At 30.9% G+C, this 13,616-nt stretch overlaps 3 protein-coding genes across 3 annotated transcripts; 2 read left to right on the top strand and 1 right to left on the bottom strand.

The window, feature by feature from the left end:
• Positions 1-1,465: 1,465 nt before the first annotated feature.
• LOC135129884 (brachyurin-like) lies at positions 1,466-2,710 on the bottom strand. Its single transcript, XM_064057154.1, has 7 exons — positions 2,642-2,710; positions 2,573-2,591; positions 2,376-2,526; positions 2,155-2,321; positions 2,019-2,108; positions 1,736-1,875; positions 1,466-1,684 (listed from the first exon to the last, which is right to left on the bottom strand). The coding sequence occupies exons 1-7, from the start codon at positions 2,708-2,710 to the stop codon at positions 1,514-1,516; spliced, it is 807 nt and encodes a 268-aa protein (XP_063913224.1). The 3' UTR covers positions 1,466-1,513.
• A 479-nt stretch (positions 2,711-3,189) lies between these two features.
• LOC135130149 (brachyurin-like) lies at positions 3,190-4,486 on the top strand. The gene is made up of 7 exons (XM_064057492.1): positions 3,190-3,348; positions 3,409-3,433; positions 3,485-3,635; positions 3,694-3,860; positions 3,923-4,012; positions 4,061-4,200; positions 4,264-4,486. Exons 1-7 carry the CDS (start codon positions 3,280-3,282, stop codon positions 4,432-4,434), a joined length of 813 nt encoding a protein of 270 aa, XP_063913562.1. The 5' UTR covers positions 3,190-3,279; the 3' UTR covers positions 4,435-4,486.
• A 4,274-nt stretch (positions 4,487-8,760) lies between these two features.
• On the top strand, positions 8,761-9,959 carry LOC135130339 (brachyurin-like). Its single transcript, XM_064057702.1, has 7 exons — positions 8,761-8,852; positions 8,909-8,924; positions 9,002-9,145; positions 9,193-9,366; positions 9,418-9,507; positions 9,557-9,696; positions 9,747-9,959. The coding sequence occupies exons 1-7, from the start codon at positions 8,790-8,792 to the stop codon at positions 9,909-9,911; spliced, it is 792 nt and encodes a 263-aa protein (XP_063913772.1). The 5' UTR covers positions 8,761-8,789; the 3' UTR covers positions 9,912-9,959.
• The last annotated feature ends 3,657 nt before the right edge of the window (positions 9,960-13,616 follow it).

Genomic DNA, 13,616 nt, shown 5'->3' on the forward strand with positions numbered 1-13,616 from the left:
TTTCTGGATTTTTCGATGTGTCGATTTTTTTATTTTTACGATTTTTAAATTTTTAGAATTTTAGAATTTTCGATTTCTCGATTTTTCATTTCAGTTCTTCGATATTTCAATTTTTTCAAAGTTTTCGAATTTTTCAAATGTTTCGATTTCTTAATCTTTTGATTTTTCGACTTCTTGGTTTTAGATTTTCTGTTTTTCAATTGTCATTTTGTGAAATTTTCAATTTTTTAAATTTTCAAATTTGACTTTTATAAACTCTCAATTTTTCGATTTTTCAATTAATCGATGTTTTGATTTTCCCATTTCTTGACCTTCAAGTGTTTCGATTTTTCTGTTCTTCAATTCTTTAATTTTTTTTTTCCGGTTTTTGATTTTTCAGTTTTACGGTTTTTAAAGATTTCTATTTTTCGGCTTCACTTTTTTGATTTTTCAATTTTTCAGTTTTTAGATATTTCAGTTATAGGATTTTTCAATTTTTCAATCTTTTGATATTTTATTTTTTCAATATTTCTTAATCTTTCGATTTTTCGACTTCCTGGTTTTAGCTGTTCTGTTTTTCAATTTTTCGATTTGTTAATTTTTCATTCCCGATTTATCGAGATTTGATTGTTCAGATTTTCCATTTATAAGTTTTTCAATTTTTTATTTTGGCCTATTTCGGTTTCTCAGTTTTTCCAGTTTTCCAATTTTTCGTTTTTTGATTTTTCCAACTTTTAACCTTTTGTTTGTCGATTTCTCTATTTTTCGATTTTTCGAATTCATCACTTTTCGATTTCTCGTTCTTTTGATCTTTCAATCTCTCAGTCTTTCGATTCTTAGTTTAAGACGTTTTGCTAGTATAAAATACAAATAAAGAATTACTTCATAAGTAAACAAAATATGTAAAATCATCTAAATATGTGCCAAAAATATTCACTTAGTCGTTTTACATGTGAGAAAATAAACTAAAATAAAATTATTTTCTGATTTGATATTCAACTTCAGACAAATATTTCAACGAATTTATTTATATCTAGGTATTGCAAAAACCCACACTAGACAAACATAGGTTGATCCTTCCTTTTCCAAAATTACAAAAAAAAAATTCAACAAACAGAGTATAGCAAAACAGTAATTGGTTTTTGTCCGTAAGTGTCACAAGCCGTCACATTTTTACAATTCTTATGGAAGACTAGACGACTCTTGCCGATTTAAAAGTAAACAGTATTGAGACCAAACTCCGGTGAATAGGCGGCGGGTCGGTGATGGTCCGGAATTTCACTGAAATCGCATGGGGGTGGCGTGCCTCAGTGTCAAGCCTTGGGCCTACTAGTGCCGCTGAAAAATAACACGTTTGGCCTACCTAGACTTATGAGGTCACCTTCACGCCACCCGAGACATGAATTTCCAGGGGTCTGGTGAGCGCCCGCGTAAACAAAGAACAAAACCGAGGAAAATTTCTAACAATAAATCGGAAACAAAAGACTTGTGGGGACATTTTTTTTATTTGTCTTATTGAACAGAGTCAAAATCTTTAATCCCAGATATCTGTAACATTTCTTATCCAATTTACATACGGATACGTCCTTGTATATCCAGACGGATCTGAACTTTCGCAACCATTGGCACTGACAAAACTAGCAACAGCTACTATTTCTACACGACCTCCGTCTTGGACATGTATTAATGGACCGCCACTATCTCCCTAAACATAAATAACTGAGATCAAAAACATAATTCCAAGATTCGTACTTACAAGACAAGGACCTTCGTTATAATTTCCACTAGCGCAAACCATAGTATCTGTGATTTGAGCTCCATAGGTTAATCGACATTCTTCGTTAGATATTGCTGACAATAGAACCCATCTCAGTTCATCCGAAAGAGTAACATCGACTAAAAATTTAAGCATAGATGTTGGAATAGGAAAGATATAGGTTGGATTATGTGTAGCCTGCAGAAATTTTAACCTCAAACAATGTTTCTATTTTCTATTTCTGGTCAAAATAATAATATTTAACAGTCAGTTAACAACTTACCATCGCTTATTTGCCCCCACCCTACTGCTTGTACACTCTGATACGCTACAATTGGGGATGATGGTAAATAACTTGTGGCTCGGATATAATCTAAAAAATATTTAGTAGACAGTGAAATATAGTTTTGTGCAAACACCTGTAAAATCAACTGCCAATCGAAGTTTGATGAGACCAACGTCATGTTCGATAGTTTCTGGATTAAACTCTGGATGCACCACATACGTGGAAGTGGCTAAGGTTAACCGATTAGAATCTGCTTGTGATAAACTGTTGGATCCTATCTGTATCGTAAGTAAAACAGCCCTATGTTGCATAATTAAAAAATGTGAAAATGATAGTAGTTAAAAAATACTTTACCCATTTATACAATGAGCAGCAGTCAATATCCACTGGTTATTTAAAAGAACACCCACACAAAATATTCTGCTAATTGAAGTTTGAATTGTGATGGCTGCCATAAAGGGAAACTGGGCTGGATAGGCCACCGTTCCACCAACAATTCGTCCCTCTAGAAGTTGTGTTAAATGCAAATAGTCAAATTTTATTGAACTTACTTCTAGGATTGTGAATATCCTGAAAGAAGAAAGTTGGTTGAATTTTGAAAATTTATATGGTTTTCTTACCCCAGCATGGCACAAACACAAAGTTGCAAATGCAACAACTGCAAACAATGTTACTTTTCGAGGCAACATTTTTTAGAGTAAATTTTTGACTCCAAAATGCACAATTTATGTAGAGTTCTGTTTAATGTTATCTTATCAACAGGTTTAAATTACTTAGGTACGGAGTCTTAAAGGTGTCTTTGGAACGACAATTAAAGCAGGCAAAAATCCCGGCTTTTGAATTAGATATTCTTAATTCAAAATCCGAGATCGGTTTGACTATTAAAAGCCAAGAAATTTTGAAATAAATTCGAGTATAATAAATTGTGGAGAAAAAAGTATTTTTTGAAATAGTCGATTTTACATTAATTTTTTTTTTTTTGTTCTGATAATAATCTGACAATTATAAAAAATATCAGATGTTATCAGCACGCTTTATCTGGATGAATGCAAATGGAAATTTCTCGTTTTTGAATGGATCATTTCCTAAGCAGCCCATATTAGTGATAATCTTTTGAAGTATTTGCCCGGCACTTATTGATTCTGTTGATAATATTCTGAATTTAATCTTATAAAAACACATTTCATCTGTAATCGTAAGATTGTGTAGCTTCACTATATCAGTCGATTGTTAATTTTTGCAAAATCTCAACCAAACCATGAAAACTACTATATTCCTTTCACTATGTTTCTGCTCCATTTTATGCGCAGCTAATCCATTCAGCAAGGTGAGCAGTTTTAAGATTTTTCCTTTAAAACCACTTATGATGATAATAATTTTGTTACAGATCGTTCCCAGAAAGCACCTTGGCGGTAAATTGATGATATTAAACATATAGTAAAGGTTTACTGGTAAAATTTTAGGTGGAAGAATCATTGGTGGAAATGTTGCCCATCCCCTCCAGTTTCCCTTTGCGGCGGCAATTTATGTCCAAACTCCTACCAGTAGATATTTCTGTTCAGGCTCTCTTCTTTCTAATCAATGGATTTTAACAGCAGGGCAATGTGTCTATGGGTAAATTTAACATTTTGTCATAATCATTTTCGTCAAATAATTGATTGTACGATTATAGAGCGACTCTATTCCAAATCTTTCTGGGATCAATTCATCTGACTGGTGGTGAAACCGAACAGATTGAAGTTGCAACTTCTTCGTACGTACTTCATCCCGAATATGACCCGCAAACTCTGCAAAATGACATAGGTCTTATTAAACTTCGTTTGCCTATTACTTTCACAGGTATTTGTGTAAAATTTCTTAGTATAGTTTCTGGAGTTTTACGTAATTTGTATTTGTGATAGATTATATTCAACCCATTGAAAGGCTTCCAGTATCTGAGGTACCAGATTACGTTTCAGCTTCAGTTTTTGGATGGGGGCAGATTTCTGATGGTAGGTTTTATTCTACATATCTGAAGTATACTATGTTTAAGTTTTCAGAGGATGCTGGTCTTTCTAATGCGCTACAGTGGGTTCGTGTTGTAACTGTAACAAATGCTGAGTGTTCACTTACATATGGAAGTCAAATTACCGACACTATGGTTTGTGTTGAAGGAAACTATAATGAAGGGACATGTTACGTAAGTGTAAAATAACAATTATTTTCTTATTCTATATTGCTCCATATGTTTATTATTTTGCAGGGTGATATTGGTAGCGCTTTGATTCAGTATTATAGTACCGGACACTCAATTCCTGTTGGTATTGCAAGCTTTGTTAGTTTCAACGGTTGTGAAAGCACAGATCCCTCAGGATTTACAAGAACTTTCCCATACAATGCATGGATTAGAAATATCACGCAACTGGAGCTTTAGACGATGCAATTTTTATTAATGATATAAATTCTAAATAAATTAGTTAACAATTTTTATTATTTTCTTGGTCCCCTTTCGTTCCTTTTGCTCTATCTAAGCATAATGATTGTCTTAATAAAAAAGAAAAGTTTATTTTAACTTCACAGCGAATTAATCTAAGCCGATGCACCTAAGTTAGAACTTAGTAAATCATGGACGAAATACTCGTAGTTCACACCAATTTAATAATCAGTTAACAAACGAGGTTCAGGATGAAGGATGAAAACACTATCTATTAAAGTAAGGAAAAATTGAGCAAATAAAAAATTCAAAATGAATAAAAATAATAAACGAAAACTTACAAAATATGTACGAGAATAGCATACTTTTGCAGAAAAATTATACTGAATGAACTGAAAACTCACGTGCAACACACTGAAATTGACATTTTATCGTCGAAAAAAAAAGTTTGAGTCTCTTTGGGCTTTGGGGTTAAATAACATTTTTAATAATCAATAGAACTAGGATTGTCGAAAATAATAATTCTTAATATTTTATAGTTTGAACAATTTTTAAACTACCAAAGTGTCTAAAAATATTGAAGCTGGCGCTAACTTAAGCTACAGCTGTGTCAGAAAATAAATCACTAGTTATATAATGGTGGTTTCAGTACAATGAGGTCAAACTGAGTTAGAACCTCAACAACACAAGTAAAAAAAAACAGGATTAAACAAAGAGAAAAGAATGACAAAAAAAGGCATATAAAGATAACAAAAAAGGAATTAAACCAATAGATAAAAAACGCAAGCAATAAAAGGCGAAAAAGCGAAAAAAAGATGATTAAAGACAAACAAAAAGGCAAAAAAAGTGGAAAAAGGTGATTAAAAAAAGAACAAAAAGAACGCGGCAAAAGATAACTACAAGAAAATGTGACTAAAATGGAGTAGGCCATTCTGATTTATTCTATAAAATAAATTGACCCATTTTTTTGGGCCACTTGTTTACGCAAATCTAAAAAATATGAATGCAATGATAAATAACAAGTAAAAACTCATCACATTTTGCACACTTTCGGTAGAATTTATTCCGCAAAATTCTGAGATGACGTCATTAATTTTTTCTGGGTAATAATAATAATTTTGATTAACGATTTCCCATGCTCACAGTAACTTTAAAACGTCTGCAAGATTTCAAAGTATTTAGTTTTGCGAGCCTTGATTTAATTAAGAAAATAATTTGACTCAGTCATTAATTTTTTTCAGACACCTGTATAAGCAGATCTAAAAAATATTAAAGCAGTAATAAATCGCAAGCATAGACTCATCATACATTGCACATTTAAGATAGGATTTATTCGGCAAAATTTTGAACTGACGTCATCAGTAATTGATAAGATAAGACTGATTTTAGCAAATAACAAAACCTCTAAGAAAAGAGAGGGTGGGTGGGCGGGGCTAATACTTGCTGAGAAAAAACTGCTTTTGGCAAATAATATACCCTGTAAGAGAAAGAGGGTGGGTGGGTGGGGCTAGCATTTTATAAGATATGACTGATTTTGACACTTTTGAAATTTTCAACCATTTTCGAAAATTTGCTAAAGTCATTTGAAATTCATTTTCAATCCGAATTTTTGCGAGATTTCTAATCCGCGATAGTATAACAAAAAAGTTACGATTAGCGCTTATTTTTTACTTTTTTCATATTCAAGAATCCACACCCACTCGACAGAAGAACATAATTAACCCCAGCCACCCACCCACCCTGTCTCCATTTCAGTGATTGATTTTATCTGTTCTTAATCAAATAAATGATCTTTTACTGAACAGAAATAAAATTAGTCGTTAAACTGAGAAGAGCGGGGGTGGGCGGGGCTAGTTTCTGGTAAGATAAGACTGATCTTGGCAAATGGCATACCTTCCAAAACAATAGAGGGCGGGTGGGCGGGGCTAGTACTTGCCAAGATAAAACCGACTTTAGCAAATAACATACCCTCTAAGAAAAAGAGGGTGGGTGGGAGGGTCTAGCATTTTATTAGAGGACTGATTTTGACCATTTTTCAACCATTTTCGAAAATTAGCTAGATCTTTTTGGTTACCCATAGTGTATTATTTGAGGAGCCCATGAAAATTCTTTTTTTGTTAATTAATTAAAAGAATTTTGAGAGATGAGCAAATTTATTTTGATCAAAAATTTACCATGCTTATGATAACTTTAAAATATCTCCAAAATTTCAAAGGATCCGGTTTTGCAGTTCATGATTAAATCATTAAAATAAATTCACGCATTCATTTTTTTTAAACATCCTGTATAAGCAAATTTGAAAATTATTTTTGCAGTGATAAATCACAAGCATATACTCATCATATTTTGCACATTTAAGATTTATTCGGCAAAATTTTGAGCTGACGTCATCAATTTTTTGGAGAGAACTAAACATATTTTGAATAAAAATTTGTCACGCTTATCATAACTTTAAAAGATGTGCAAAATTTCACAGCATTCGGTTTTCCAGATTCTAAATTAAATTCAAAATGTTGTTTTCTAATCTTGATTTTTTTCCAAAAATCTGGACGTTTTGGGTAAAAACTCAACACGGCTTCGTAAACAAGATGTGTAGGACTATGTTATTTTATACAATTTAAAACCCATTTACTAGGTACAATTTTGAAGTGACGCTTATTGATGGGGACAAATTTCGGTTAGCGTTTTACACACAAACAGGCAGATGGACAGACGGACAGACAGACAGACGAAAACGGGAGATTTCTTCGACTGTCATGAAAGGTAGAGAAAACGTAAAAGTAGAGAGTTGGCCGACGGACTCGATTACAATACTTCTTTTGCTAAAGTAAAAAGGGAAAAGAAATCCGTAATAAATTTTAACAAAATAACACAAAACGCGACAAATAAATGGCGAAAAAACCGGTCATAAAACGCATTAAAAAAGTAGCAAAAAATGGACACAACAAATATGATAAAGAACGACAAAAAAGCATAAGAAGATGACAAAACAATGATCAAAAAAGGGGAGACAAAAAGTGACAGAAAACGCTTCAAAACATGTAACAAAAAGCGGACCAAAAATAGACAAAAAAAAGAAAAGCAAATAAAATTCGACACATATAGACGAAAACGAACGTACTCTAGGGATCATGAAACGTCGAAAAAACATAAAAGTAGCCATTCTTTTTTTTTTAATGTAAAGACGCCATCCACTTTTAAGTTAGGACAAATATATCGGTTTAGATAAGTTTAGAATAATACTAATAACAGTATTAACTAAAACAGATGTATGAAGGTACTACCTATAGAGGAACATCTCGATAAGGAAAATTCAAATGAGATTCAAAATTTTCAGGTCAGGTCAGGTCAAATAAGTTTTTAGAAGAAATGAAGAAATAAATTCTGTAATAGTCCAATAATTACAAATACAATCCGAAAACGGCGACTATGGGAGAGTATGGGAGACGATAAGGAAATAAAGGATATCTAAAATTACTAGAATTTTATTGGACGTTAAACGAATAAAAGAAACATAAGAACTTATTTCAAGAACGTGTCCAATTCACTCTTCGTAAACGTGAATGTTACAATTAAAATAAAAACGTGTGAGACTGTTAATAGCGTTTTAAATTTCAATGGCCATATTTCATTGTGTGGCCACTTACAGATAGCCTTAATAGTGGTTGACATTAGTATTACAGATATTATCTTAAAAAAAATAGTAAAACTAGTAAGTACCAATAAAGTACTTCACTTCCCATGTAGAACTTGATGATTATCCACAGGAAGATGGATGATTGATTTTGATATATGAGCCGATAATATCGATTATTTCTTTATTCAATCATAGATATTAATCCTGTGATAAAAACACTAAAATAAATTCTGATCCCTATATAGATAAGTATGTAAATTGTTACAGGAAAACCAAAAAGAAAGCAAAATATTTTAAACTTTCTCCAAATTAATTTTCACCAAAAAAGTGTCGTGAAAACGTGCCGCCTCTAAGTTTTGAACTTGACTAAATGCCCAAGGACGTAGTACGTACGCAAGCACTAAGATATAAAACGAATGTTTTGTTATTTTGAGCTTGGATGAACGCTTTGACTACCATATAATCTGAAGCAATTTAAACTTCCAGTTAACAGGCTGTAAAGCTTACTCATAAAACAGTGCAAACTTGCTTGTCATTTTCCAAACAACAAAAATACTAAGGCACTATTTAGTTTTTATAGTACCTAAATTACATGAAATTCTAAAATAATTAAAATATTATTTCTATAATAAAATCTTGATAAGATAAACAATTTGTGTAGTGCAGTTGACTATTATAAATGTCTTTACTATAAACACTAGAATATTTTGTTGTTAAAATGCATGTGAATATTATTGCAGCGTTTTTAATATTATCAACTTTAATTGTTGTCCACCATGCGGTAAACACACTATGACAAAAACAGTGTCATTCCTATATTAATCCTCATGTTTTCAGGAAGAGATTTCTAGAGGTAGAAGCACCGATAATCGACAATTCAGAAAATTATTATAGTTTGGCATTTAATCAAGTTTAAATCACTCTTTTTAGGTTCAAGAATAATTGGCGGAACTAACGCCAGAACCGGACAATATAGATTTGCCGCTGCTATCACTGTTCAGACAGAAACCAGCAGATTCTTTTGCGGAGGATCTCTTATCACAAGTCAGTGGATTTTAACTGCCGGACAATGCGTCAACGGATAATAAATTTGACTTCAAAGTCTACTTATCTAACTGAATTTTTTAGGGCTACACTATTTACAATTCAGCTAGGGTCCAACACACTAACTGAAGATGATCCCAATCGAGTAACTGTCGCCACGTCCGAGTACGCTCTACATCCAGAATTCAACCCAACAACACTGGAAAATGACGTAGGGCTCATCAAACTAAGACTTCCAGTAGAGTTTACGAGTGCGTAATTATTTTTTTATTTTTTTCTCAATAGACGAAGTTTTGTTTCAGGCTACCTTAACACAATATACTATGAAGATCCGACCCCAGTAGGAAATAAGTCTAGTCTCTTGTCAATAGGATGGGGGCAGACTAGTGATGGTAGATACTATTTCGATTAACAACAATTAAATATACTGAACCATTTTAGACGATCCTGAGTTGTCTGAACATCTTAATTATGTTCAAGTTTCCTCAATATCCAATACAGAATGTAGATTGACATACGGAAGCCAAGTTACTGATTACATGATTTGCGTCGCTGGATCTTTTAATCAAGGAACCTGCATTGTAGGGTAAGGTTCTGGTTTTTCATTTAATTTTAATGCCACACATTTTAGGGAGACACAGGTAGCGCACTAGTACAAATTGGAAGTAGAGGAGCAGAGGCACATAGAGGAATTGCGAGTTTTGTAAGCGGAAATGGCTGTCAAAGTACTGATCCTTCAGGATATACAAGAACACATCCCTATCTTGATTGGATACAAAATACAATTCTAACCTGAACGAGATTCTTATATTACAAAAAGTTAATAAATTCGTTAACACATTAATGATTATTTGTTTCTTTGACAAAATTTTGATATTCGTTTAAGTGCAGAACACGCTCTTATATGACAACGAAAGTGTGAGAGAGAAAAAATATACAGGGTGCCACATCCTAGTCTGGACATAGCGAATTAATTAGTGATGCCTTTGTGGAGGTCTAAGAGGGCTATCGGCCAGTATTTTTTTCAAATCGTTGAATCGCGCTCATTTTCTGTAAAAAGGTTTTAAAAATCGTATTTTGAAATTCGCGCGCGATCCGATTTGTCACGAAATGTTCCGTCGCACTGTCGAAGCGATCGCGTCTTTGGATTAACCATGCAAAATCCAAATGTCAAAGTGAAATTAGAAATTATTCTCAGAAATCAACGAACAACTCAAACTGAATTATTTCATCCAGAGTGATGATTATTGTAGGATAAATTAAACGGAATAAATGCACAAATTAATCCATGCGCCTTAGATCGTATTTCGCAGTTTTATAAGGTCTAATTTCGCCCTACATAGGATTTCTTCTTGGTTCTAAAACCGACGTATCTGCGCTAGATTAACTCGTAAATTTTTCGACTTTTTTATCTTACAAAATATGAACAAAAATTTTTGTTTCGTCAGAAAAAAAATCGACCAATGAAAATTTAGCTTTGTTAAGTTAACATGTATTTATAACGTCATTCTAACAAAATAATAACGTAACTAAGAAACAATAAAGGTCGTAGAAATGAACCTTGAACATCTGACATGCATAGACGGGAATTTAAAAAATGGTTACTGATAGAGATTAGATCAAATTTAAAACAAATCTGTCCTATCCCATGTGTGCTAATTTTAAACAAAACAACTGGTGATTAATGGAATCAAAAGCTTTTTAATAATCCTACGAAAGTCATGCTAAATTTAAACATTGATCTTCCCTGCAGCGTATTGTTCTTGTTTAGATGCATATCTTAGCAGATTGAATTTTATTGGACTTTAAACGAATGGAAAAAACGTAGGAACTTATTTCCACAAGGTTTCAAATTCACTCCTCGTAAACGTAATTTTGACTACTAAAATAAAACAGTTTGAGACTTACGGACTTTCAAATTTCAAAAAACAGAGAAATCAAGTTTTAAAAATCAAAAAATTGAAAAACCAAAAAATTGGGAAGTCGAAAACCCAAAAATTTTCAAAATGCAAAAATTAAAATATAGAAAATTGAAAAATTATTAAATCGAAAGATAAAACAATGAAAAAATTAGAGGTCTGAAATTTGAAGATCGAAGAAGTAAAAATGGAGAAATCCAAAAATCACAAATTTTAAAAATCGAAGGATTGAGACATCGAGAAGTCGAATCATCAAAAGATTGAGAAATAGGCCAAAGTCCGAACATTGGAATGTCAAAAATTGAAAAAATAAAGGTTAAAAGAAAAACGCAAACTCTAAAAGTTCTCGATAAATCCAGAAACTGAAAAATTGAAAAACTGAAAAATCGAAAAATGGAGAAATCGAAAATTCTAAAAATTGAACAATTAAACTATCAGTAAAACGAAATATCAAAAATCCGAAAAAATAAAAAACTGAAATATAAAATTCGAAAAATTGAAAAATTGAAGAATCGAATTATCGAAAAATCCCAAAACTGAAATATTGAAGAATTGAAAAATGGGAGAAAAATTAAAGAATCAAAAAATTGCAAAATCCCAAAACTGAAACAACAAAATTGAGAAATTGAAAAATTGATAAATCAAGACATCGAAGTCGAAAAATCGAGGTGGAATAATAAAAAATTTAAAAATTGAAAAATTGAAAAATCAAGAACCTGAAAAGTCGAACAATTTAAAAGTCGATAAATCGAAAAATGGGAAAAACAAAATATCGAGAAATCAAGTTTTAAAAATCGAAAAATTAAAAAACCGAAAAATCGAGAAATCGAAAAAACAAAAATTTTTAAAAATTCAAATCTCAAAAGAAAAAATTGAAAAAATTAAAAATCTGAAATTTAAAAATCGAAGGAGTAAAAATGGAAAAATCGAAATATCAAAAATTGTAAAAATCAAAAGATTGAGACATCGAGAAATCGAATCATCAAAATATTCAGAAATTCGGAAATCGAAAAGTCGAAAAATCGGAAAATTGGAAAATAAAAAATTAAAAAAATCGATACATTGAGAAAACGAAAAATTGAAAAATCGGACAACTGAAAAATCGAAAAATGGAGAAATCGAAAATTCTAACATGTATTACAAAAATTGAACAATTAAACTATCGAGAAATTGGAAAATCAATAAATCGAAATATCAAAAATACGAAAAAATAAAAAACTGAAATTTAAAATTCGAAAAATTGAAAAATCGGAAAGTAAAATTCGAGAAATCAAAAAATCTAAAAATCGAAAAATTGAAGAATCGAAATATCGAAAAATCTCAAAAACGAAATATTGAAAAATTGAAGAATCAAAAATTGCAAAATCCCAAAACTGAAATAACAAAATTGAGAAATTGAAAAATTAATAAATCGAGACATCGAAGTCGAAAAATCGAAGTGGAGAAATCAAAAATTTAAAAATCGAAAAATTGAAAAATCAAGAACCTGAAAAGTCGAACAATTTAAAAGTCGATAAATCGAAAAATGGGAAAAACAAAATATCGAGAAATCAAGTTTTAAAAATCGAAAAATCAAAAAAACCGAAAAATCGAGAAATCGAAAAAACAAAAATTTTTAAAAATTCAAAAATCAAAAGAAAAAATTGAAAAAATTAAAAATCTGAAATTTAAAAATCGAAGGAGTAAAAATGGAAAAATCGAAATATCAAAAATTGTAAAAATCAAAAGATTGAGACATCGAGAAATCGAATCATCAAAATATTGAGAAATTCGGAAATCGAAAAGTCGAAAAATCGAAAAATTGAAAAATCACAATGAACCAGAATCGGAAAATTGGAAAATGAAAAATAAAAAAAAATCGATAAATTGAGAAAACGAAAAATTAAAAAAATAGGATAACTGAAAAATCGAAAAATGGAGAAATCGAAAATTCTAATATGTATTACAAAAATTGAACAATTAAACTATCGAGAAATTGGAAAATCAATAAATAGAAATATCAAAAATCCGAAAAAATAAAAAACTGAGATTTAAAATTCGAAAAATTGAAAAATCGAAAAGTAAAATTCGAGAAATCAAAAAATCTGAAAATCGAAAAATTGAAGAATCGAAATATCGAAAAATCTCAAAACTGAAATATTGAAAAATTGAAGAATCAAAAAATTGCAAAATCCCAAAACTGAAACAACAAAATTGAGAAATTGAAAAATTGATAAATCCAGAGTTCAAAGCGGAAAAATAAAAAATTTAAAAATTGAAAAATTGAAAAATCAAGAACCTGAAAAATTCAACAATTTAAAAGTCGATAAATCGAAAAATGGGAAAAACAAAATATCGAGAAATCAAGTTTTAAAAATCAAAAAATTGGATAACCGAAAAATCGAGAAATCGAAAAATCAAAAATTTTAAAAATTCAAAAATCAAAAGAAAAAAATTGAAAAAATTAAAAATCTGAAATTAAACAAATGAAGAAGTAAAAATGGAAAAATCGAAATATCAAAAATTGTAAAAATCAAAAGATTGAGACATCGAGAAATCGAATCATCAAAATATTGAGAAATTCGGAAATCGAAAAGTCGAAA

This window comes from Zophobas morio, unplaced genomic scaffold, assembly GCF_036711695.1.
Source record: "Zophobas morio isolate AGI-343-1 ecotype UQ-CSIRO unplaced genomic scaffold, CSIRO_AGI_Zmor_V1 ptg000017l, whole genome shotgun sequence".
Taxonomy (NCBI): Eukaryota; Metazoa; Arthropoda; class Insecta; order Coleoptera; family Tenebrionidae; genus Zophobas; species Zophobas morio.

Bases quoted from the DNA above. Each gene is read 5' to 3' on its own strand.
- LOC135130339 (XM_064057702.1), top strand. From the start codon at position 8,790: ATGCATGTGAATATTATTGCAGCGTTTTTAATATTATCAACTTTAATT. The intron at 9,146-9,192 runs TCAACGGATAAT...ATCTAACTGAAT, and splicing joins TTTAACTGCCGGACAATGCG to TTTTTAGGGCTACACTATTT. The intron at 9,367-9,417 runs GTGCGTAATTAT...GTTTTGTTTCAG, and splicing joins ACTTCCAGTAGAGTTTACGA to GCTACCTTAACACAATATAC.
- LOC135130149 (XM_064057492.1), top strand. From the start codon at position 3,280: ATGAAAACTACTATATTCCTTTCACTATGTTTCTGCTCCATTTTATGC. The intron at 3,861-3,922 runs GTATTTGTGTAA...TATTTGTGATAG, and splicing joins TTTGCCTATTACTTTCACAG to ATTATATTCAACCCATTGAA. The intron at 4,201-4,263 runs GTAAGTGTAAAA...ATTATTTTGCAG, and splicing joins ATAATGAAGGGACATGTTAC to GGTGATATTGGTAGCGCTTT.
- LOC135129884 (XM_064057154.1), bottom strand. From the start codon at position 2,710: ATGTTGCCTCGAAAAGTAACATTGTTTGCAGTTGTTGCATTTGCAACT. The intron at 2,109-2,154 runs GTGTTTGCACAA...AATATTTTTTAG, and splicing joins ATTGGCAGTTGATTTTACAG to ATTATATCCGAGCCACAAGT. The intron at 1,685-1,735 runs GTAAGTACGAAT...ATTTATGTTTAG, and splicing joins ATAACGAAGGTCCTTGTCTT to GGAGATAGTGGCGGTCCATT.